Here is a 25,821-nt window from a genome sequence, read left to right as displayed (position 1 = left end):
TTAGTCCAAAATGCAGACGTTCAAGCATGCATGCAGTAAAAGAGGGAGCTTCTACATTTGCTACATCTCCAGTTGGACACCTTTTCTTGCTTTGGAACTTTGCATCTGCAGGCTTCGGTGGGAGAAAACAGGGATGAGAAAAAAGACTCCATGTGTCTCCAAAAACGAGCCTGTGAAGCTGTCCCCTTTAACTTCTTCAGCGGGGACGGCACAGCGCCCCCAAACTGTGGACGACGTGCTGTAGCTACTGCCATGGCCGCTGTGGTGTCGGGTTGGGGTTGGGGTAGATAGGCGCCGGCGTTGGACGGTAGACGGGCACAGCCGTGTTGGGGTGGGGCGGGTACGTCGGGGTGGGATACTGCGCCATGATGTGAGGCTGAGCGTGGGCAGTTGTGTGGGCGGGGGAGGAGGCAGAGGAAGAGGGGAGGTGGAGGTAGAGGGGGGCGGATGGAGCGAGAGGGGCGGAGGGGGCCGTCGGAGTCGGGACCCTCTGCAGGACCACGTGCGGGTAAAGCTGAGACTCGGAGCGGTAGAGTCCGGGCAGGGAGGCCTTCAGCAAACTCTCCTGACTCCTGTGTGAAAGACAGCAAGCATCAGCAACGTTAGGAACTTGCAACAGTGTGTTTTGAATCCTTTTTGGACAACAATGCACACATGCACATACAGTATTACCCCCGTTCTCTACGCCCTCCATTGGCTCCCGGTGCATTTTAGAATGGATTTTAAGATATATATTTTTTGTGATTAACATTTTTTTCTTTTTTTTCTTAAAGGTATCATGACATGGTGCTCTTTGGATGCTTTTATATAGACCTTAGTGGTCCCCTAATACTGTATCTGAAGTCTCTTTTATATAGACCTTAGCGGTCCCCTAATACTGTATCTGAAGTCTCTTTTATATAGACCTTAGTGGTCCCCTAATACTGTATCTGAAGTCTCTTTTATATAGACCTTAGTGGTCCCCTAATACTGTATCTGAAGTCTCTTTTATATAGACCTTAGTGGTCCCCTAATACTGTATCTGAAGTCTCTTTTATATAGACCTTAGTGGTCCCCTAATACTGTATCTGAAGTCTCTTTTATATAGACCTTAGTGGTCCCCTAATACTGTATCTGAAGTCTCTTTTATATAGACCTTAGTGGTCCCCTAATACTGTATCTGAAGTCTCTTTTATATAGACCTTAGTGGTCCCCTAATACTGTATCTGAAGTCTCTTTTATATAGACCTTAGTGGTCCTCTAATACTGTATCTGAAGTCTCTTTTATATAGATCTTAGTGGTCCCCTAATACTGTATCTGAAGTCTCTTTTATATAGACCTTAGTGGTCCCCTAATACTGTATCTGAAGTCTCTTTTATATAGACCTTAGTGGTCCCCTAATACTGTATCTGAAGTCTCTTTTATATAGACCTTAGTGGTCCCCTAATACTGTATCTGAAGTCTCTTTTATATAGACCTTAGTGGTCCCCTAATACTGTATCTGAAGTCTCTTTTATATAGACCTTAGTGGTCCTCTAATACTGTATCTGAAGTCTCTTTTATATAGATCTTAGTGGTCCCCTAATACTGTATCTGAAGTCTCTTTTATATAGACCTTAGTGGTCCCCTAATACTGTATCTAAAGTCTCTTTTATATAGGCCTTAGTGGTCCCCTAATACTGCATCTGAAGTCTCTTTCCCGAAATTCAGCCTTCGTGCAGAATTACAGCCACTGGAGCCAGTCCCACAATGAGCTTTCCTTAGGATGTGCCATTTCTGTGTCTGTAGCTATTGAGGAGGAGAGGGGGGGGGGCAAGGTGGAGGGTGGAGGTGTGGCCTTGACCAACTGCCACTTTGCTCGTTTGAAAGCCATGATGTCTCTCTCTCTCTCATGGGTGGGCCAAATTCTCTGGGTGGGCAAAGCAGAGAAAGGGGAGGTATGACCTCATAAGGAGAAGATTCCAGATCGGCCCATCTGAGCTTTCATTTTCTCAAAGGCAGAGCAGGATACCCAGGGCTCGGTTTACACCTATCACCATTTAGCCACTAGGGGACCATAGGCAGGCTGGGGGAAAAACCTCATAAAGTCAAATTTTCATGCCATGGGACCTTTAAACAAAACATACAACTCGCAACATGAACAAATCGCACCGCTTCCGTCATCACCATCACCCACTCAGACAAAAATCAAGAAAAGATGACAGCAACTAAATAGTAACAAAATAGACATTTAACCATAAATCAAATACACATCTGTATAAATGACAACACCAAAGTTCAGGTACTCTCCCCATTTTCTAGTGTAGACATCCATTCTGGCAAACCGTTTATATGACATACATTTTTTTCAATCGCCACCACCCTAGCCATCTCACAAGCCCACTCCTGGATTGACGGCGCCCCCTTCATTTCATTGATTGATTGATTGATTGATTGATTGAACAATGGTGGTCCATGGCACAGAGGAATTTCTCTATTGTTTTGATCTTATCGTTATCCTGATTTTATGTTGATGTTTTTGTACTTGGATCTGGGGCAAGTTCAATCTCAAAACGGCGTGCATCGCTTTGCTACTGTTTCTGGGTTGAATGACATGTTTCCTTGGAACGGTGTGAAACGGTGTGCAACAAGCTTTGAATTTAGTTTTCTCTGTGGTTGTGTCAAAGATGTTATCCAATCAGCAGTGGCGTGTATGTAAACTCGCGGTAATAAAAAGGCAGTGGGGGACACCAGGGTTTTCAACACACCACCGTTTCAGTTCAAATAAACGCTTTGCTATGTTTTGTCGGGGCTGAACGTGCCCCCGGTTAATTAGAAATGTGTTGCACTGCATTTCCCATGTGCACTTGCATGACTTTAGCACAGGTGTGCTCTATTTGCCCTCCTTATAAGATGCTGGATCAGCTTGTGTCAAACATTTGCCCTGATGACTGTCAAAAAAAAAACTTCTTTCCTTTTGTCTTGATCTTAGCTCGAATACTTCTGAAGGTAAATTCATAATGGGATCTGAACGGATTTGAGCATTTTATATTGGTCCCCATCCGATTTTTAGGAAGAAATGTTAAATGCGTTGAGGATAACAGTAGGCTGCACAGCTTTGTGCTTTCTAAATGACTTCTATTTTTACTTTATTTCTTAAAATCAAAGCACACACCTTGGTGATGTGCTGTATTTGCTTCTGTGTGATGTGAGTGTGCTGCAAGCTTACCTCTGGTAACCTCTGTTCTCATATCCACTCAGCCCTCCAGTCAGGTACAGGGGGCTGTCTGGAGCCAGATGAGGGTTCATCCTCTGGGAGAGATGAAAGACTTTGGGAGGAGGAAAATTTTCCCATTCACCCTCTTCTCTCTCCAGCCAACACTCGCTGCGACGGGCCGAGCGCTTGTCTCTGCGCCTGAGGAGGAGACAACTTTATCAGGTTAGTAGTCCTCATATACCAGGGGGATACTGCGGCTATTCTCACATTGCCAGCTCTATCTCCACAGCGCTGTGGAGTAAGGTCGAGATACAGCGCCAGGCATACTGGGATAGGAGAAAAAAAACGCTCTGGGTTGTTTGCATTTTTTTTAACCAATCACAATCATCTTGGGCGGCGCTAAGCTCCTGACGCAGTGATGGTGGCTCTGCAAAATAGTCTCCGGAAGGAACTTTTGCTGAAACATTTGCACTCCGCAAAAGAAAATGCCACATACGATATTAAATGAAGTTAACTGTTCACACAATACAGTAACTTGAGCTTTTTAACTTAGCTGGATACATGGTTAAACGTAATTTGCTCTTACCAGGGTATGGCCGTGTGTACTTTGTCCACAACAATCCCAACCAATCGCCCCCAAAACCTCCCTGTTAGTAAATGCCGTAAACACATTCTTTGCCTATCTTTACAATCATTCCCTGAAAGATCCAAGCAGGCCTGCCTTATTGCACCATCCAAATTTTCTTCAAAACTTGCCATTTTCAGCGTCTCGCTTTCTTTGAGAAGGGCAACACACAGACGGAGACGGTGAGGGACATGGATGTCAGGCTTTATCCTGGAAATGTACTTCCGTTGATCCAGTCTGTAATGCGGGTTAGATTTGGCATAATCTCACATTGCCAGACCTTCCTCCAAAGTGCTATGGAGGAAGGTCTGGCTTCCGGGATGGGAGAAAAACATGCTCTGGTTTATTGGCATTTCTTCTTTTTTTTTTTACATACTAAGCGCCGGACAGAGCAGCGGTGCCGCTGCAAAATAGCCTCGGGAAGGAAATTATTTTGGTGTAACGTGTGTACGTTCAAAGGTTGTTTAAGTCTTGCAACATATTTACCCTGCTGAGATCTGAGGAGCAGTCAACCATAGTCCTCATCAATCGACCGGAGTTTGGAATTACAACACAAAGAAAGCGGGATGTAACGGACATCCGGCCGAAATGAGGGACATCCGGCGGAATTTCTGGCGGCACCTGAACAATCCCGGAAATGAAACCTCGATAATATAGACAAGCTTTTGCCCCCCTCTCTCTAGTCCTACCTGCTCCGTCCCTCTTTCTTGGCTCGGTCCCGACTGGATCGTTCCTGCAGGCAGCAGATTAGGAAGGACAGGGACATGGTGAGGATGACAACACCACTCACCACTGAAGCCAACACAGCTACTCTCAGACCGCGGTCCTCAGGCCTGGGGATCGCTGTGGAGTTGGGGGGGCAGATTACATTTTAAAAGATTTATCTTATCAGCAAATCCCCATGAAATGGCTGTTGGTGTTCAGTTATTGGCCAAATCAACCTGCTTACCTTCGCAGACAGGCAGGTAGTTGCTCCACTGCGCTTTGCCGTTCCTGACGTTGCAGTAGAGTTTGTCGCTGCCGACCAGCTGGTATCCCTCCCTGCACCAGAAGGCCAACACGCTGCCGATGGACACGCCTGTGCCACTCTCTACGTAGAAGGAGCCCCGACGTGGCGGCAGGACAGGGATACAGGAAAGACCTGAGGAGAGAGGGGACAAAACAGAAGTGCGTAAAGCGCTTTGAGTGGTCATTAAGACTAGGAAAGCGCTAAATAAATGCAGGGGGTGTTTGTGTGTATGAATGGGGGTGAAAAGTGACATTACATTTCATGTGACAAATAAAATTGAGTTTAAAACGTAGGTTGCGCTTCAACAACGGAGATTCTTGTTGGAGTGCTATTATCAAAATCCATTAGGCATGTTCCAAAAAGTTAAGAAAAGGTAGCACATCTGGACAAAATCCTGTAAAAGTGAAATGACAGTGTGTTGTCCTCCTTAACTTTGGAACTTGAGATGTGCTACCTTTTTATTCAATTTTTCTGAGATATTTTTTGGGGCATTTTAGCCTTTAATAGACAGGACATCTGTAGACAGGAAAGGGGGAGAGAGAGAAGGGGAAGACACGCAGCAAATGGCCGTAGGTTGGACTCAAACCCTGAGCCGCTGCATTAAGGACTGAGCCTGCATATGGGCGCCCGCTCTACCAGGTGAGCTACCACTATCACTGTCACTTTGAAGTAAAATTGACTGATTGATCGGTGCCTGTAGTGTGTAAAGTGCTTTGTTTGAAAGTGCTATATAAATGCAGTCCATTTTTATCACTCCAGAAATAGCAAAAATCACTTTCCCTAGTCAAAAAAACTTGCTTAATTTCATTTTAGTCACATCCTGGACTTTGTATGATTGTTGACCATTGCTGGATTATGGTCTGAGACCCTTATGTTATATATATTATAAAGTATTTGGACGTGTTTTTAAAAAATCTAAACCCAATGAACTCTGTCCCAATACCTCTATCTAACTGCAACTTTCCCTTTGTCTCTGTCTGCCTCATTGCACTTCTATCCCTCCTCTTTGTTTCTCTTTTGTCTCCACTCTCTCGTCAAACAGACACAGCTCGGTCCAAAATGGGTCTGTTATCTCTGGCGGGGAGCCTGACATTAGCAGTTCCACAGGATAGATTGATAGACACAAAGAGAAGGTGAGAGAGCGAGAGAGAGAGAAAGTACTATTTTTATCTTCCTTATGCTACAATACGCAAATACCTCTGAGAGGTCTCGTGATACAGCAGATATTATTAGATTGTGCTGCAGGGATTTTTGAGGCTGTCAGGAAATCTCGTGTAAACCTACGTCACAAAACGGGCCACATTTTTCTCAAAGATCTTACTCAAATGGAGAATAAGCATGGTTTATTTCTGCACAATACCACAAAATGACCATTTGATGCATGCAGTGGGTTGACAGGGGTATTGATCAATGCTGGTGACTCAGCAATTACTTGGCCAGCTGCTGGGCTTTCTGGCTTTTAAAGCTCATTTCACTGACTCATACTTTGTTATGGCCAGTGTGTTAGACATTAAGTTACATTAAAAAAAATACTTGTCCAGAAAATCATAAGGGTAATAAATACCAGATGATTAGATTTGTTATCTAAAATGAATGAACTGCAGAGAAATGTCATGTTTGTACTGGCTATAATGACGACCGATAGCTGCCTGATAGAAACCACACAAACCCCAACAGGCTTCATTACAGGAGGAAGTATGGGGCTCCTTTTCTAATTAAACGAGTGATTTGATAAAAATGCATCTTCACCTGAATAACTAACAGAAACAAGCGTTCACCCAAACAAATTAAACTATTAAGATACACTATGCTACAACAGATTCCAGTTGTAAAAATGAATTGTTTTTAAGCTGTGTTACAGTTTTTGCCGATTGCTTACACACTCAAAGTGAATGGTTTGACAAAAGCATCAAAACCTTAACCTTTGGTAACCATGTCGTAAACAAAGGCACCAAAAGCACAAATGCTTCAACACACTTCCTGCAAAACACTACAACTTACATTAGAAACTTTGTTCAAGAACGAAAACTCTTGTGATGTTTAAATGAGTAATTGCCAGAAGGGAGTGTGTGTGTGTGTGTGTGTGTGTGTGTGTGTGTGTGTGTGTGTGTGTGTGTGTGTGTGTGTGTGTGTGTGTGTGTGTGTGTGTGTGTGTGTGTGTGCGTGTGTGTGTGTGTGTGCGCGTGTGTGTGTTCATCCAACAATAAGACCCTGTGAACATGCAAGCTGCTCTCTGCTGATTAGGAACGACAGATGGGAGGATTTCTGCAGCAGTAGAGACAGAAAGGAAGAGGATCCTGTGTAATAATGACAGCATCTACACTCACACACACACACACACACACACACCAGACACGTGCGTAATGGGTACATTACAGGTAAACAAGGACAAGCTGACTTTAAAAGGGAAACTAAAAGCTATTCTGTTTCCCCTAAGATACCTTTTACTGATATAACTCTCTGTGTGTGTGTGTGTGTGTGTGTGTGTGTGTGTGTGTGTGTGTGTGTGTGTGTGTGTGTGTGTGTGAGACCACCACGTAACTAAAAGCTAAAGAAAGATTTAGTTGTACCAGTAGCTGATATCTGCATACGATTCCATTCAAAATGTCTCTCTCAAAACATATCAATATGTTATTTCACAAGTTCTGGTGTAAGCATGTATTACAATCATGACATCACCTACATGTCACTTACTTGTACCACATCTGCTCACACTTAGATGTATACAAACTGATAAAACTGCATGCACGGTGCAAGAGAAAGGGGAACAATTAAAATTGGACTAATTAGGCTTGAATATAGAACTATGAATATATGTCATTGGCCGATGCCAGACCCCTCTCTTTGTTTTCATCAAAACTGTTGCTGTTTGAAAATCATATAATCCTGTTATTTGTGTTTGAGAGATGCAAATCTCTCGGGGAAAGAATACTAAGGAGTACAATTTGCATTGAAAGCAATATGATATTTGATTAAAATGAGGTGGTTTTAATTATCATCTGAGATTCATCTGGTTGATTTATTGGACCTCATTTTTAGTAGCAGGAGCTTTCATAAGGACTCATACATGGTGCAGAACAACCCAGTTATCTATTTGTATACATGGGGATATTGATTATTAGATGGTAAGGTAAATTAACTTTCAATCTCGTTATTATTGAGACTTTGTTGGGCTTTATAGCTAAGCTTCTGGTTCCTAATTATTTTCTCAAAGAAGAAAACAGGACAAGTGATTTACAGAGCAGATATGTAAAAAGCTTAGTTGAACTTTAAATGTAAAGCAGTAGGCTATTAGTTGATGTTTTTGGAGAACATATTGTCAAGTTTATTTTTATTAAGTTGTTATGGCGAACTCGCTAGCAAGCAGAAACATCAGCATTCATTGTATTTCTGACTGCCCAAAGTTCAATATTCACTCTCATTTTACCTCTGTTTTGGTCTCCACCAAACTCCTGATAACAATATCTGTCTCTTTAGCTGCTACACGCTCCATATGTTCACCAGCTAGCCAATAACTTTGTCTGTTTGCTGTTTGGTGCTGAGCAAGTAGTGTACTGTGGGTGTATTGGAACCTTTTCACTGAAAACAGCTGCGTGTTACAGCTACAAATTGAGGAGTTGTGATCGTGAACCAGAACAGTAAAGTTGCGTGCTGCGGTACCACAACAACAGCTAGAAGATGCAAAAACACTCAGTATGGCTGAGGGGCAATTGCAGAGTTGGGTGATAATTCTCTTAACATCTATATAAATAATTTAATGTTTATATTACAGTATATTAGCTTGTTAGATAGCTAACGAACTCCTGTTAAAACACCATTAGCACATTAGCTGATATATGTACTGTACAAGCACAGTAGGCCTTTGTGTTCTGGAAACTTACAGGAATGCACTTTCTAAACTCGTGCATGCATGCTTGCCAAAGGAAAAGCCTCTACCTCTATAAAGGCATATAAAATATTGAACATATTATGTGACAGTGTGTGTTTTAAGATTCTAGCTGAGGTGTTTTTTTTTTCCATCCCTTCCAATCCTGAGACACTGAAGTAACACCCACCCCACCCTACATTAGGGGTGTGTGTGTGTGTGTGTGTGTGTGTGTGTGTTTTGACTCTGCGCTCTGTTTGCTCTTTCCTGTTGATTCGGTCCCATTCAGAAAGCTTCTCTGTCATCATGGAAACTGTGGGATGCCAATCAAAGCGTCCAGCAGCCAGCGGAGCCCTAATACACTTCTGGAGCCCCAAACCTGGCAACCCGACACCACCAACCAAACATCCTCTCTGCTGTATTCTTCTCTAAAACCCTTCCCACTTGTCTCTGTCAGGGAAGCACTTGGAATAGTTTGTGATTAAATAAAGATTAGGCTCTCTGCATTAAAGATTCAAACACACATACACATTCCCATGCACAGAATGAGTGAACAGAACAAACACACACTCGCTAGATGCACCCATGGCATGCACACATGAAGACATCATGTTCTGTATAGTGTCATGCTACCAGGCTCTAACACACATTAGTATTGGCATACTCGCAAAGACCTTTATTCACTCTATATACTTTTCAACTTCATGAACCCCAAATTTAAAACCTTATCCTATAAACTGATCATTACATTGTTCACGCCTTGCCGTAATCAAACAATTTCAATTAGCAGAGGCTGAGATATCATGGCTTCTAGCCTTATGGGTCAAGTTCATAGACTGTAAAAAATAATGGACCAAGCTTCAGGGTCTGAAAAGTGAAGCCAATGCGGAAGTGCCTTTAACCTGCATTCTATCTAACTTCCAGCAGGGGTAATCTCCACTGGTTGCAAAAAGAAGTCTATTTCTAATGAGAAAATGTCCCTAATTCTAACTTGATTTATTACCTCAAACATTTTCACAATGAGTTTATAGTCTCAATTGCTAGTTTCAAGTCTTCTTCAGTGCAGCGTGACGTTCATTTTGTAAATTATGGTCCAATTTCTTTTTTTGACAATACAATTGACAATAAAGCAGGGGATGCTTTAGGGGCGTGGCTACAGATTGACTTGTCAATCATAACCGAGGCTTAGCAATCACCAACCATGACGTTGTGTACATTAAAATAGACCTGAACTTGTTTTTGGGTGTTGTCCGTGTTTTTGTCTTAAACTTTGACCCTCTCACTGTGTGTTTTCACTTCACAGTTGATTGGAACATTATGGTCGCCCAAAAATGTCACGTTCTGTGGCCGGGTTAGCTCAGTTGGTAGAGCGGGTGCACAAATGTAGAGGTTTATTACTCGAAGCAGAAGGTCCAGCGTTCAAGTCAGACATGTGATGGTTTCCTGCATCTCTCTCCCCTTTCATATCTTAGCTATCCTATCCATTAAAGGCAGAAATGGCCAAAAATGAGTGTCGTTCAGTGTCAAATTTCAAATACCCATGTTGGCAATGTCCAAATTGCCAATCTCAAGGCTTCAAAGTGGCAGTCCACAAACCAATGGCAGGCATCCACTATTTTTACAGTCTATGGTCAAGTTCCACTGTATGTATCACTACACTTCCCATATTGCATTTAATTGCACCTTTTTGTTAGACTCCCCCTACCTGGTAAACACTTGTCTTTTAAAGAAGACACTCAATGGACAACCCAAATGGAGAGTGGAAGTAGAGAAGAAACCCTGCAGTTCCAAGTTAGACATTAGCTAAAAAGACTGAAGGAAAGACTCTGTTTCCTCCATGCTTGGTCCGTTAGATAAACAATGCTTAAAAATACATTTAACCTGAGTCAGACTTTATCAGACGATAAAAGTCTGAGTTGAAGTTAATGAAAGATGGCATTCTTGGCTGATGGCTGACTAGCTTCATCTCGTTCACCCTCGAGTTCCTGTCTGATTCTTCTTCTTGAGTGGTTTTTTTGGTCCCTTTGCTCCAGCTGTATGTGATCTGACCTCAAACAAACATCATGCCTCTCTCTGTCCTCGCCATCAGTGTATGTTGTATCTATTTCTGTGGCACTTCACTGATGCACCGTATCACAACTGATTACCTAATCCCCTTGGCTCTCGCTCTGCCTGCGTACTGTGTGTGTTCCTGTGCAAACACTTAAAGACGTGCATGTTTGCCTCAGCCATGCATTAGTGCTTGTGTCCAGTGAGTCCCCAAATGCTAGTAAAGTCAAACAAAGTGTTCAAGGACATTTGTATAGGCAAAATCGGAGGGATTTGAGCTAATGGAAGTTCTCCTTTAACCGGCAGCTTCGGCTGGATCTGATTGAGGATAATCTCTCCGCTTTAACAGAGCAGGCGCCGTGAACTGATGTTGAACTACATACATTACTGACATGCCAGAAGGGAGTTACACTGGTCTCAAAACCTTCAGCTATACATAGGGAACAGACTTGGCTGAGTCTAGTTCAACGGGTGCCAACAAATTTAATTATTGGCACAGAAAAACCGTCACATTTAAGATGTAGCCTTCAATAAAGTTACACGACCAAGAGACAAGAGATCTTAAATTCCACTTTCTCCTATTGCATGTTCATCCACAGTGGCTGTCACTTTGTTTCAAATGGAATAAGTCACCTCAAACTCATTCTGGCATTCTGGGACTGTAGGATATGAAATCAAAAGTACACGTGGCAGGTTGTTGGAAAAGGATAAACCTAGGATAAACGACAATACTTCTATCACAAAAGAAAATTGGAAATGACAGTGCAAGAGCATCTGATGGAGATTTTGGAGATTTATATTGTAAAAAGTAATTTCCGATTAGTTTATTGAAATGAGCGCTGGTGTGAGTTTTTCTTTTCTCTACTTTTTTTTTTTTACTATTTCTACCATTCACCTTTCACCTGAGTTAAAATTTCAAAGTTGAGGACATCCTTGTGTTTATTTTAAAGCAACAGATATTTCGGAAAATACAGTTATTTGCGTTCTTTCCGAGAGTAAGATGAGAAAAATAATACCACTCTCATATCTTTACGCTAAATATGTAGCTGGAACCAGCTGTTGGTTAGCTTAGTTTTAGGTCAACACTGGAAACGGGGAAGCAAAATCTGCTTAGCAGCAACTCTAAAGCTCACTTATTGTGTTTTAAATCCATACAAATCTAAATCATTGAAGTGTAAAAACAAAACTTTGGCGTTTTACTATATCAGGCCTGAAAAAAATCCATCCTGACCTTACAAGAACCTGTGTAGTTTTTTGTCCAAGCCTGACATGAACCACAGCAGCAGTTTTATTAAAAACAGAAATGTCTACTGCTTTTTTTCGATGCGTGTAAGTTGAATATATATCCGAAGATGGTGGTCACACATAGCGGTACACAGACCATACATTACTCATGACATTATACAGACTATAAGGTTTGCATTAAAAAACAGACAATAAAAAAAACACTGGAAAATTTGCACGCACCCAACCTTAGGCCGGGGGAATTTTGAGAAATTAAAGACCGGCCTAAACTCGGCGGGTCGGGGCGGGCCCAATCGGGTTCAGGCAGAGAACCGAAACTCTATCTTATGGGGGGTAATTCCGCACTATTTCTTGGCTGGGACCAGTAACTTCCTGGAGTTTCTACTGGTTACCTGGCAGCCCGTGCTGGTAGGCAGATTGTTAGACACAGTTTAGACGAGGTGTGTTTGTCTTCGTTGCCTCTTCACTTTCATTGAGCCCGCCCATTAGTTTTTCCCATCCAACTTCAACCATCAGGGCAGAAAGAAGGCTGATTTCAGACTCTCCCTTGGTGACTTTGTTCAGCAAGCGGTAGTCAGGGAAGCTAATAATGAAATTGAGTCACTGCCAGCAGCCATATTGTATTAACAGGCAAGAGATAGAAGGAACCTTTTGTCTGAAGAACGCCAAGCCTGTAGGGCTTAGGAGTGACGATGGTGTGTGTCGCTGACAGTAATACCCCTGGCACTGTATGTGTGTGTGCCCTTGCATACACAGTAGGCTACGTGTCCAAAAAAAAAAAAAAAAAAATCCTCTTGTGGATTCATGCATGTTTGCAGAAATCCAGACGATGCATATGTTTAAGTTATCAGAGCTAATGTGAGATACATGAGCGAATGCAGATTTCTAGCATGGCTTCCAATGCAGTCCTGGAAAAAAACCTGTAGTAATTAGCTTCAAAATAAACTGGGCTCTACCTGCAACCAGTGAGTGTGTGCATCTGTATTCTTAGGTGTTGGCGTCTCATTAACAGGATTTCTTGTCCAATAGCCTGGAATAGACAAAAGGTAATTGGCTTAGCCTCTCAGTTAATCAGACTAAAGGCATTGTAACATATCACATTTTAGGCTTTTGGCTGACGATCATATCCAAAGAGACTCAGAGGGAAGGATAAGCAACTTATTCTCATCGTGAGGTAGATGCTGTATCTAGAACTTAACATTGGTATTTGGTTTTGTCTAGGAAGCTGTATTCTTTCAAGATATTTAGCCACTTGGAACCACAAAAACTTGGTTGTGGTTGCTGACTGGCCTTGCTCGATGCAGCGTAACGCTGTTGAGCATGCAATGGGTTTCAGAGCGCAGCTGTGCCATTGCCGCCTTTGGTCTGAAAGGCCCTAATGCAACCACTGGTTCAAATATGTTTATGAAGCCCTTTTCGTGTCAACGAACATGCTAAATATGTTCTGGCGGCGGAAAATGAAACGCACTTCAGCACCGCTGCTGGAGAAAATCCTTGGAAACACTGGACACAGTTAGGATTCACTGTAAACTCCTGCTTGGCCAGATTAAGAGGAAGACTGCGTGCTAAGTAACTGATATAGGCCTCATTTAGGGATTAACACTAACATTACCTCTCACACACTCTATCCAGGTCAATGGGCCGTGTTACCATGTTAATGTGAAGGCTTACGGCTTTTTTTATTAGGCTGAAATAACCGCTGATGGGAGGTCAACACCAATTTACACCACCTGCACTGCATCTTCTCACTCTAATCGCCGGTTCAGTCTTCAAAAAGGTAGTCTGAATGTAGTTCCTGACTTTGACTTAAAGGTCCCATGACATGATGCTCTTTTGATGCTTTTATATAGGCCTTAGTGGTCCCTTAATACTGTATCTGAAGTCTCTTTTATATAGGCCTTAGTGGTCCCCTAATACTGTATCTGAAGTGTCTTTTATATAGACCTTCGTGGTCCCCTAATACTGTATCTGAAGTCTCTTTTATATAGACCTTAGTGGTCCCCTAATACTGTACCTGAAGTGTCTTTTATATAGACCTTAGTGGTCCCCTAATACTGTATCTGAAGTCTCTTTTATATAGGCCTTAGTGGTCCCCTAATACTGTATCTGAAGTCTCTTTTATATAGACCTTAATGGTCCCCTAATACTGTATCTGAAGTCTCTTTTATATAGACCTTAGTGGTCCCCTAATACTGTATCTGAAGTCTCTTTTATATAGGCCTTAGTGGTCCCCTAATACTGTATCTGAAGTCTCTTTTATATAGGCCTTAGTGGTCCCCTAATACTGTATCTGAAGTCTCTTTTATATAGGCCTTAGTGATTCCCTAATACTGTATCTGAAGTCTCTTTCCCGAAATTGAGCCTTGGTGCAGAATTACAGCCACTAGAGCCAGTCCCACAATGAGCTTTCCTTAGGATGTGCCATTTCTGTGTCTGTAGCTATTGAGGAGGAGAGGGGGAGGGGCAAGGTGGAGGGTGGGGGTGTGGTCTTGACCAACTGCCACTTTACCATAGGCATGCTGGGGGAACGCATATTAATGTTAAAAAAACTCATAAAGTAAAATTTTCATGCGATGGGACCTTTAAAGTGAACAAAATATTGCAAAAAGTAGAACACAACTACGCATTTTTACCTACAATAATGCTCACTGATTTCATTCATACATTCCTACATTTCCTAAAATGTTTTTTGGACAATTCACTTGTGGGCTTAATGCATCATGTTGTTTTTTTGTTTCTATATACAGTATATATACAGGATATGCGCATTTAAAAAAAGAAGAAGCTTTTAGCCACACCATGCGACGCGGCTCTATGGATGGCAATGTCATCCTGTCAGTCGATCCACCACTTTGGTCCAGGCGGAAATATCTTGACAACTAGTGGATGAATGGCTGTGAAATATTGTACAGACATTTATGTTTCCTTCAGGATGAATCGTAATAACATTGGTGATCCTCTGACTTTGTGTCTAGCGCCACCATGAGGTCAAACTATTGTCTGATACTTTTGTTTATCACCAATTCTTGCAAAACTAATGACATTTCCATCAGCCTCAGCTGTACTTTGTGTTTTGTGCCAATTAGTACATGTTAACATGCTAGCAAAGTTAATTAAGATGGCAAACATCATATCTACTACACACTAGCAGGTTAGCATGTCATTGTGAACATGTTAGCATGCTGGCGTTAGCATTCAGCTTAAAGCTGTTCCTTAAGTACAGGCAAACTGGGTCGCTAACATGGCTGTAGACTCTAATCTTGTAAACATGTATAGTTTATGGGATGGATTTTTTTTAAACTAATACTGCAATAAATTCTGCATACACACACTAACTGAATGAGTACTGTCTGTACTCTGTGTGTACTGTAGCCTACTGTATATCTTGCTCTATCTGAGATCAAAATGGGTAATTATATACCGTTGGTGGGATGAGGAACAAAGATAAAAGACAATAACACATTTGCATGGACAAAATACTAAACTCGAGATTTAGAAACTATTAAAACACTTCCATGGAGTGAGGAAAAAAAGAGGAAGAGAAACCCACGGATTTAAACCTAACAGGTTGTGTAAATGCAGTCTGATGTAAAAGGCACAGCTCCTGAAAAGGAGTTAATCAATAGCAGAACTCTGTTCCATTTACTTCCAGGAACGGCCGGCAGTGAGGGTTCCTGGATGAGCTGAATAATGAGTCGTGGCTTGTATAGATGGAGTCTGAAAGCTCTGGTTTGATCCAGCGCTCCAAGGCTCTGCTTCACCATGTTTTATCGATTTTTGAAACCATTGATCCAGTAAGGAGGTCTAGGCACGAATGAGGACACAGTTTACATCAAAACAGCTTAGTTTGTGCATCAGTGAGTTGGTGTGTCAGTGTGATATGTTTTGGCAGGGGAATATTTTGAGTGTTGGGGAGGTTTTATTGGCCGTTGGGCTGGTTTTGATTGCCCATTGGGCTGGTTTTGTCATACAGACCTGGCAAACCTGGGAGAGGGAGAAAAACTCGTGCTCTTGGCAGAAGAGCCATGGACTGTGATTACTCTGAGCAGCATGCATGGAAATTAATTACAATATATTATATCTCATTTTTCCACTGATGGTCTAAAGTCACTAAATTTGTCACTAGTCACCATTTAAAAAAATATTTTTTTTATAGATTTTTTTATTATTTTCTTGCCAAGTTGGCAACACTGGTGATACCCAACCTCAGGGGTACTTCTGCTATTACCATGGGTATACATGGGAAGATTGTGGAGTAGCTCAACTAATTTAGAAAAATAGAAATTACAATGATTAATATATATCTTCACATTGAGTGAGCTGTAACACCTGGGCACCACATGTTTGCACCAAAGACTGTTAATATCAGTGGACAGAGCATGTGTGACGTCACCCATTGGTTTGTGGAGATCTGCTATGAGTCGTTGAGTTTGCCGTTACGGGCGCAGCCATCCTGGTTGCAGATGTGACCATTTTAGACGAGTGAGGGAGGAGCCCTTACACTCTACGTTACGTCACGTTACGTTACACACTTTCACTGGCAATCACATCATAGCCACGCCCTAAAACACCCCCTGCTTTAGCGACAATTTTAAAATCAACGAGACCATAATTCACTACTGTAACACAAACTCTTCCAGATCTGTCTTCATTTTGGTTTTATAAATTGTCTGTGTCCAAAAGCTGTGGATGTACAAAAGCCTTCTATATTTAACTGGATTTATTTTTGTTGTATAAATGACAACTGAGGCTGGTTTATTCTCAAAAGGCTGAAACTAAAATGGCTCAACTGTCCAAGACAGTATTGCTGCTGTAATCCAGACTTTAAGGATAGGCTTAAAACATGGTGGGAAAAAAAGGAGACAAAATGATAAACACTGCTTTTTTATGTCAGTGCTGTTCTGAATAAGCAGTTTATTCTCTCTCTCTCTCTCTCTCTCTCTCTCTCTCTCTCTCTCTCTCTCTCTCTCTCTCTCTCACACACACACACTTTGGTTTTAGGAACTTTAAAATTAATCACACCTCTGGGATTTAGATTTTTTGGAAACTCTCACTTTAAAGCCCTGGACTGGCGTAATTCAGGCATGCGGTGCGATGTGGCAATCCAGCTGATCACCTGTGTGTGTGTGTGTGTGTGTGTGTGTGTGGGTGTGTGTGTGTGTGTTATTAAAGTATAAACTGCTTATTCCTGCTCTGTCAAACACAGAGCTGCTGTTATGAAACGAGCAACTGTGTTTATTCTCTAAACCTTTAAGAAGATTGGTGCCATTTGGGCTGAGCGTGTCCATTTTGTGTGTGTGTGCGTGTGTGTGTGCGCGCGCGCGTGTGAGGTTTGCATTTTGTCATCAGCTGTAGGCTATTTATGCATACACGTGAGGATATGGGCTATGTGAGTGTGAAGGGGGCGGCCTCCACCAAAGAAATGGTGGAAAGAGAGAGAGAGAGAGAGAGAGAGAGAGAGAGAGAGAGAGAGAGTAAGGCAATGGAAGAAAATAAAAAGAAGTGACAGGAACTTCTTGAGAGAAGAAAACAACTACTCTAAGAGAAAAACAAGGAGTACAAGAGAAACAAAGTGACAGATGGAGAAAAGGCAATTAGAGTAGAAAAAGAGAAACAGATGAGACAGAGGTTGGAGAAAATAAACGGGGGAGAGAGAGAGAGGACAACACATAGACAGAGTGGAGAAAAGGAAAGAGAGAGTAGGGAAATGGACAGAGGGAGCGGAGGAGAAGAGAAAGGCAGCTCATGCTCCACGAGTAAGTACGCGAGTAAGTCTCCTCTTGGTCCGGTGCTCAAGCTAAAGTCCACGCAAACACTGACATTCAAGACAGTTCAGTAACTTTCAAAGACATGTTTTTGTCTACAACAAAAAATAGGCTTCTAGACCAAAGAAGCTTATTTTTGTGTTCCCGTATAGCGTGCTTTCTGTGGTCAATTTTAGGATTTGATTTATTTATTTTTTATTTTTTTTTATATATAGGATAGCTGAAGAGAGGGGGGGGAATGACATGCAGCAAAGGGCCACGGGTCGGACTTGAACCCGGCCCGCTGCTGTAAGGACTAAGCCTTAGTATATGGGGCGCACGCTCAACCAGGTGAGGTACCAGTGTGCCCCTTTAGGGTTTGATTTAGGGCTGAGTTTAGTTTGAGATTAAGTATCAGGGTTAGGGTTAAGGTCGGGTTCAGGTTAAGACGAGGAGAAACCCATATCAAGGAGGAAACCAACTTCGACGCAGTTTGAAGAACTTTCAAGGACTTGTTATAACTGCTGATTCGAGTTCCGTAAATCCCCATTTTTGCTGAGAGTTTTAATGCCAATGGGAAGCCTGATACCAAGACTTGGTACTATGTAGCAACGCACCAAAATATGATTCTGTGACGTTAAGAGGGTCAGCAACATTTACATCTACACATCTAAATCTATATACTATGGAGTCAGTATTTTTGGTATTCAAAATGTAGCGTGTGACCATGACAACAACGTTTGTAGCAATTAATGATTCATTTCATGATTTGAATGAGTTTCCAATTTTTTTTCAACTAATGGCTTGGTCTGTGTAATGTATTGAAGTACAGTGAAAGACGCATGGCTTTCAATCAAATCAAATGAATCGTGTAAGTCATTTTTAAGCAAAAGATCTCTGGTTTTCTTATTACAGGATGTTAAACTGAATATCTTTGGGTGTGGGACGGTCGTTGTTTGGACAAAAAAAGCTATTCCAATATGTCAACTGGGCTCTGGGCAAATTGTGATTGCAGAATAAGAAAACCTGCTTATATTCACCTTTTTAAGAAGCTGAAACCAGTGATCTTTTGCTTAAAAATGACTTACACGACTCCTTTCATTTAAGTGAAAAGCAGTAAAAGGTTTCATGTTGAACTTTTTTTTCCAATTTGAAATGTGGTGCTGTAAAAGGACAAGTTTGGTCTAAACTCCTTAAATGTGCAAAATCATCATGAAACCTCACTCTGATGCAAAAGTAGCAGGAATAAAGGAAGAAATAGATGGGTGGTTGTCAAACAGACTAACCTGTGTAGTTGCTGGTGCTGCTCTGAGTTGGCAGAGTCTCTGTCTGTGCTTCCGTTGGCATCTGGGCTTCAGTCTGCAGGTCTGGCTGCAGCTGGATTATGGTGCCGGTCCTGTCCTCCGGCAGCGACTCGCTAACGATGCTCTGCAAGTCCTCGGGGCTCAGAGTGGAGCCCCTTGCCTGGACCACAGCACAGAGCAGGGGGCACAGCAGCATCCAGAGGTGGGTGCCTGTGCTTTGAGCGGTGGGTCCAACTTTGGGATACATGGGGGTCACGTAATAAAGAAGAAGAGCTCTGTAAGAGGAAGGAAGGAGGATTCACAGCCTCATAGCCGGGTACTTTGACTCGACCAGAGTCTCAGTATGAGGTGAAAAGACCCTTTAGGGGAAAGTTTGGTGCTTCCCTTTCCTCCTTTTTCTTTTCCCTGTCTTCCTCTGCTGCTTTTCCTCTCCCCTTGTCCTTCCCTCCTCTTCTCTTACTTCTTCTATTCTGTCCTCCTCTTCTTTTCTGCTTCCCTCCTCACTCCCTTGGCGGAGAGAGGAAAACCCCCTCTGCGCTCCCACTCATGATGCTGCCGTGCTGCGAGAAGGGATGACAGAGAAGGAGAGAAAGTAAAGGAGTGTGTATGTTAATCTGTGTATATGTGTGGTAGATCCAGCTGTAATCTGCTCTCACATGCTGTTGTTTCCCCTCCAGCCCTCTCCTCTCCTCTGTCCCTGAGCTCGTGCTCTCGCCACTCTCTCTCTCGGTCCGCCGCTCTCTCCCTCCCTCTGATCTCCTGCTGGGCTGACTGAGCTCTTGCATAACACTAACTCATTCGCTGAGCTGTGCTGAGCTGTAACTCATGCAGCCTTAAGTCCTGATATTCCTGGTTGCTGCTCTTTCCCTCTCTGCCCCTCTCACCATGTTTCCGTCTCACTCTGTAGTTTCAGTATATTGATTGCATAGACGGTGCCACTTAGACTTTTACCGGAAAATTCAGACTGATCAATAATTGCTATTGGATGGCCCCGATAGATCACAAGCTAGGGGGTTAGCTTGTGACCCTCAGCTTAGCCACCTGGGTAAGAGAGGCTCGGAAGCTTGGAGCTGCCTAAACGGTATACAATTAGAACACAGAGTACAATTGATCGAAAAGCAGACTGAAAACTAAATCAGAATTTATAAATGTGTACAGCCTGCTATCACCAAACGGTGTATGAATAACGCACCAATTTCTATAGTATATTTTAGTTTTTGTGTCTTTTCACACCATGCCATACTTTTACATGCACATAATGATCAGTTTTTTTGCCCTAATTCCGAAAAAAGTGTGTTTCTTCTTTTCTTTTGGGCATACATCTCTACCGCAGCCCTGCAAACTGTTGGCTAGTTGGTTTGTGTAACACAACCATAGCAACGCACAGAGATGACCGAAAGCAGTAAACCGGAAAGGGGCCGTAAACTGTCCGCAAACTGTCCCAAACTGCGGTAGGAACCTCGTTTGAGACACTTATTCCGATTGCACTGTATACATGTCCAAAGAATGCTCCTAAAAGCCGAATAATACCGGCATATCCCACGTCTTAATGGGAAAATGATAAATTCGGACAAAGGCCTTATTCGAATATATATATATATATATATATATATATCCAAACGGAGTATGCTGTTTACATGTATCAAATTCTGAATATTGTCATATTCAGAATAATAGTGGAATATTATTGTGCAGGTGAACATACTCAAGGTAGTAAAAAGAGCGAGAAAGTTTGAAGTTTGTGTACGGAGGAGGATGGGGTCTTATGTCGGAGGTATCTACTGCAAGACTTCCGTTAACTGTGACACAGAAGTATACATTTTACCTAAGGAGGGCTGTGTTTCCTAAATGAAGGGGAACTTACTTACAAAGATGTTGGATGCTACCTTTGACGTTTATAGCTTTATGAGGTACAGGCACAATTGGACATATTGGAAATAGTTGCCAACCATGCCCTTTATCAGTAAAATTGATCGGGGAAGATCCAGGACTAGGTGGAGAGATTCTATCTCCACACTGGCCTGGGAATGACTCGGAATCCCCCGGTCAGAGCTGGCTAATGTGGCTTGGGAAAGTGAAGTTTGGGGTCCCCTGCTTGAGCAGATTACCCCGGATAAGCAGATGAAGATGGATGGATAAAATTGATAACCACAACAAGCTTTTCTGGCGTTAAAATTCAACATGACATGTGTTTGAATCTCTTTCTTGTTTTTCCCTTGCAACCATGCGGCGAATAAGCGTGACTACAGTACCTGCCTACCTTCACCTGTGTCTCTGAGTGTGCACACCGTTGGGGGGTGTGTGTGTGTGTGTGTGTGTGTGTGTGTGTGTGTGTGTGTTCATCCTCATGTGCGTACAGTATGTATCGCAGGTGAATGCTCAGGTGTAATATGAAGACACAGATGGCTCTTGTTGATAGCCCTCTAGTCAGAAAGTCCATGCTAAGACATGAATAATTGATGCATCTGGGACCAAAAATAGGGGTACGAGATGGAGAGAGAAAAGAAAAAAAAGATGGTGGAGAGCGATTGAAGAGTAAGAGAGGAGCAGGCAGAGTGAGCGATGACATGAGAGCGAGAGGAAAACAATCACAGAGAGAAGGAAAGACAAGCGAGAGATTGGGGGGAAAAAAAGACAGATGAAATGAGATCCAGCGCTTTTAGTGTGAGAAAACTGCCATCTATCAAATGTTCGGCCAGTAAACGGGGACGCGATGGACTCTGCATCCGCCAACTACATTATTTACAGCCACAGCTTTGCCAAAGTGGACACAGGAAAGGCTTCAAAGGACTGGTCCAAGATTTTATTTTAAGCCATCAAATTAAAGCTGCACTAGGCAAGTTTTTTTTTTCTTTTTTTTTTAAATACACCCATCCTATCAGTGTGAATCTGAAAGAAGGTGAAGAAGGTGTCAGGGTTTCATTGATGCTGGGAAATGCTCTAAGTGCACAGGAAGTGTGAACACACTTTGATGAGTTAACACTCTTTGCAGAGAAACAACACGGAGACGCTTTTTGGTGCAAACGCACACGTTTTGCATCACACTTTTTTAAAACCTGGTCCCAGGGTGAAAAAAATCAAAAACGCGGCCCTCGCGGCTTTGTTTGGACGGTGAAGCCACATACTTGCGTATCAATGATGTCATCGCCACACCCCTCGACCTTCGAGAAGTGGGGCATCAAGTTTTCATAAAACAAAATGTACAGTATATCTGAATACAATACACAATTTCTATAGGCTCAGTCTGCCACTTGTTTCAAAACAATTCCAGAGCCGGTTCCATTATCAGAATTTTGGATATTCATCATGGAAACATGAATTGGTCATGTGATGGGCTGGGAAAATTGGCAGAACAGGCATGCAAAATTACGAATCCCACTATGGCCACGCTAAGACCCACTTCGCTATGGCCACGCTAAGACCCACTTCGCTATGGCCACGCTAAGACCCACTTCGCGTGGCCATAGTGGTCGATTGGTTGAGGTTAGGCATTTGACTTAGAGTGGTTAAGGTTAAGATAGCCGATTGGTCAGGGGATAGGTTACGTTACCTTGCGTAAGAATGGACGCCTAGCCAATAGTAGCTATTGAAAGGCGGGTCTTGGCGTGGCCATAATGGGAAAAAAATTCTCACAACAGGTCCTTCCCCTGCTGCCTGCTCTCCTAACCATAACACAATCTGAACATCTAGTAGGTAAAGTGCTGAGATTTTAGTTTTTTAGATTATTTTATACAGCTGAAGACATGAAAGGGGAGAGAGAGGGGGAATGACATGCAGCAAAGGGCCGCAGGTCGGAGTCAAACCCGGGGCCGCTGCGTCGAGTAGTAAACCTCTATATATGGGCTCCCGCTCTACCAACTGAGCTATCTGGGCACCCAGAGCTGAGATTTTTGTTTAGACTTTTAGACTGCAGCTAAATGCTAAAGTTGATCAGTGTCTGCCACACGTGCATGTAGGCAATGTTGTGTCTTCAGTAGAGATGTTCCGATACCGATACCAGTATCGGTATCGGCTCCGATACTGACTAAAACGCTGGTATCGGTATCGGGAAGTACTGGAGTTTATGCACCGATCCGATACCACGTAATAAAGCCCTAAAGAAAATCTACATTAAAGAAGTTTATTTATGTTCTTTTTCCGTTATAACTTACTGTCAAACTGGAGAATAAAAGAAAGTTCTGGGGAATTCATTGTTTGTGTTTGTTCATGTTTCACAAAGAGTTTAACCTGAGCCAGACCGACAACAAAGATAGAAATCATATCACATCCATACAGGGATAGTAGTATACAGCTGTTAAAACATAATGAAATATATGACACTCTGGTATCGGATCGGTACTCGGTATCGGCCGATACGCAAGTTCAGGTATCGGAATCGGTATCGGGAAGCAAAAAAGTGGAATCGGGCCATCTCTAGTCTTCAGCTTGCTTTGCTGACCAACAACCAACCTAAGCACAGTTTGGTCAGAGGGCGATTACCATTTACTATAATGCCTGCATAAACAGTCATTTATAATAAATAATATATATATATATATATATATATATATATATATATATATATATATAGGCATCAAAACTATGAATGAACACATGGAATTATGTACTTAACAAAAAAGTGTGAAAAAACTGAAAACATGTCTTATATTTTAGATTCTTCAAAGTAGCCACCCTTTGCTTTTTTTGATAACTCTGCAAACCCTTGGTGTTCTCTCAATGAGCTTCATGAGGTAGTCACCTGAAATGGTTTTCACTTCACAGGTGTGCCTTGTCAGGGTTAATTAGTGGAATTATTTCCCTTATTAATAAAAAAGCAAAGGGTGGCTACTTTGAAGAATCTAAAATATAAGACATGTTTTCAGTTATTTCCTGAATATTTTTTAAGTACATAATTCCATATGTGTTCATTCATAGTTTTGATGCATTCAGTGAGAATCTACAATGTAAATAGTCATGAAAATAAAAAGGAAACGCATTGAATGAGAAGGTGTGTCCAAACTTTTGGCCTGTACTGTGTGTATATATATATATATATATATATATATATATATATATATATATATATATAGTTTCCTTAATTTGCTACTTGCAGCATTTTCTCACATAAATTAATCATGACCACATTAATTATGAAACATGCTAGATGTAAAACTAGCAAACAAATGAGCTCGTCACAGAGCAGACTAGCAGCCTCTACTCTGCATTTTGCGTTGTGTTGGATCATAGTGTAAATCTGCTGAGCTGCTTTAACAGGAAGGGTAGTGAAGCTCTGCTGGTTGAAAGAGTGGAAGTCAAACATGGGAAGGAGAAACAGAAAGCGACTGGTGCTGACAGATGTCCATCACGTGTTTCACACTTAAAACAGTGTGTATTCGCAGGACTGTGTGTGTTAATGTGCACAGCGAATAGTACAGTTTGAGTGGATTATGAGGATTAAGGAAGATATAATAAGACAGATATGGTCACAGGATATTTGTCACTTTCCATTCTTTGTCAAACTAAAATGTGAAACTGAAGCTTTTATATTATTTATCTATAAAAAACAAAGAAGTCTCTCCAAGAAAACAGTCAGCCTACCATATGTGTGACCAAGTGGAATATGTTGGATCTGACAGTGTAACAACTTACTGAGACATTGTTTGTAATAACACTGCAACAAGACAAATAAAAAGACTGTTGGTTTTGCTAAATACAGTAGTAAGCACTGCAAACAGTCATTTTTTGGCCACTTAGTGGCAGCAGAATAATCTGTAAACACAACAATAAAAAGTTATAAAGTTTATTTGCTCACGTGTTAGCAAGCAGTTTCTATATCCTGGATGTTGGACATTCACTTTCAGCTTTGTTTAGTCAATTGTCATATTGTCACTATGAAAATACTGATTAATGCAGCTTAAAATATGTACTTTCTGAAATGTAAGGCAGACTTCCTGCTGTTTCTGCACAGCTGGTATTGGCTAAAATATCAAGAGCAGCTTTTTTACAGTTTGGAGATAAAGCAAAGGAAAAACATTATATATAAAATATAGAGGAACAAGGCTGGTCTAATAGCATAGGGAACAATTAACAGCTAATTTCATATTATATCACAGTCCAGAAAAAAATCTAATTATTTTAAGTTCTAATGTCTGGCAGAACATAAAACTGCATAAAAAGACAGACCGCACTCTTTTCAGAGCTTATCAGCCAGAGGAAGGAAACACATGCTCACTTTGTTTTGATGAATATTAAAGCGACATGTACAGTGTAGTTATTTTAAGGAGTATTTAACTCTTGAAATCAGTCTGTCAAACACACAATCACAGAGGCAGTGGCAATCTGCAGCTTTGCCACTATCAACCTAATCCCTAATGCGACATCTTAGAGCACATAAAATACTGTTATATAATCCAAAAACACAGCACAGCCACACACATACAAGTACACTCTACACACACACACACACACACACACACACACACACGCGTACTTTAACACAGGCTTGACTTAGTCCAGTCTTAGTCTCTCTCCATGATATGTTTATACACACATGCCTACACGTATATATTGTGTATTAATCATACATGCATTTATACGGTACATTTTTACCATGGACATGTTTGTATATTTATATGTCTGTGTGTGTGTGTGTGTGTGTGTGTGTGTGAGTGAATTTGTTTGTGAATAGTGTGTGCGGAGCACAGCACATAAAGCCAATAATCAGTGCTAAGTAGGGAAATGCAGGGTCACACAGGACAGAGGGGCTTTCCTCTAATGAGAGGGTAACGAAGAACAAGACAAGCCCTTCTCACCAGGGTTCAAGTA

At 41.8% G+C, this 25,821-nt stretch overlaps 1 protein-coding gene across 1 annotated transcript in view; it reads right to left on the bottom strand.

The window, feature by feature from the left end:
• Positions 1 to 244: 244 nt before the first annotated feature.
• The window catches only part of zgc:162331 (sushi domain-containing protein 3), a 34,033-nt gene continuing 8,456 nt past the window's right edge, over positions 245 to 25,821 (bottom strand). Inside the window, exons 2-6 of the mRNA XM_028571331.1 lie at positions 19,000 to 19,577; positions 4,751 to 4,942; positions 4,491 to 4,644; positions 3,189 to 3,374; positions 245 to 572 (exon numbers count right to left, since the gene is read on the bottom strand). Coding sequence (XP_028427132.1) covers positions 245 to 572; positions 3,189 to 3,374; positions 4,491 to 4,644; positions 4,751 to 4,942; positions 19,000 to 19,264 — 1,125 coding nt within the window. The 5' untranslated portion in view covers positions 19,265 to 19,577. The remainder of the gene's footprint in view (positions 573 to 3,188; positions 3,375 to 4,490; positions 4,645 to 4,750; positions 4,943 to 18,999; positions 19,578 to 25,821) is intronic.

Source organism: Perca flavescens, chromosome 23 (assembly GCF_004354835.1).
Source record: "Perca flavescens isolate YP-PL-M2 chromosome 23, PFLA_1.0, whole genome shotgun sequence".
Classification (NCBI taxonomy): Eukaryota; Metazoa; Chordata; class Actinopteri; order Perciformes; family Percidae; genus Perca; species Perca flavescens.
Note: the sequence above shows the minus strand (reverse complement) of the source record. Positions and strands in the feature narration are given on the sequence as shown.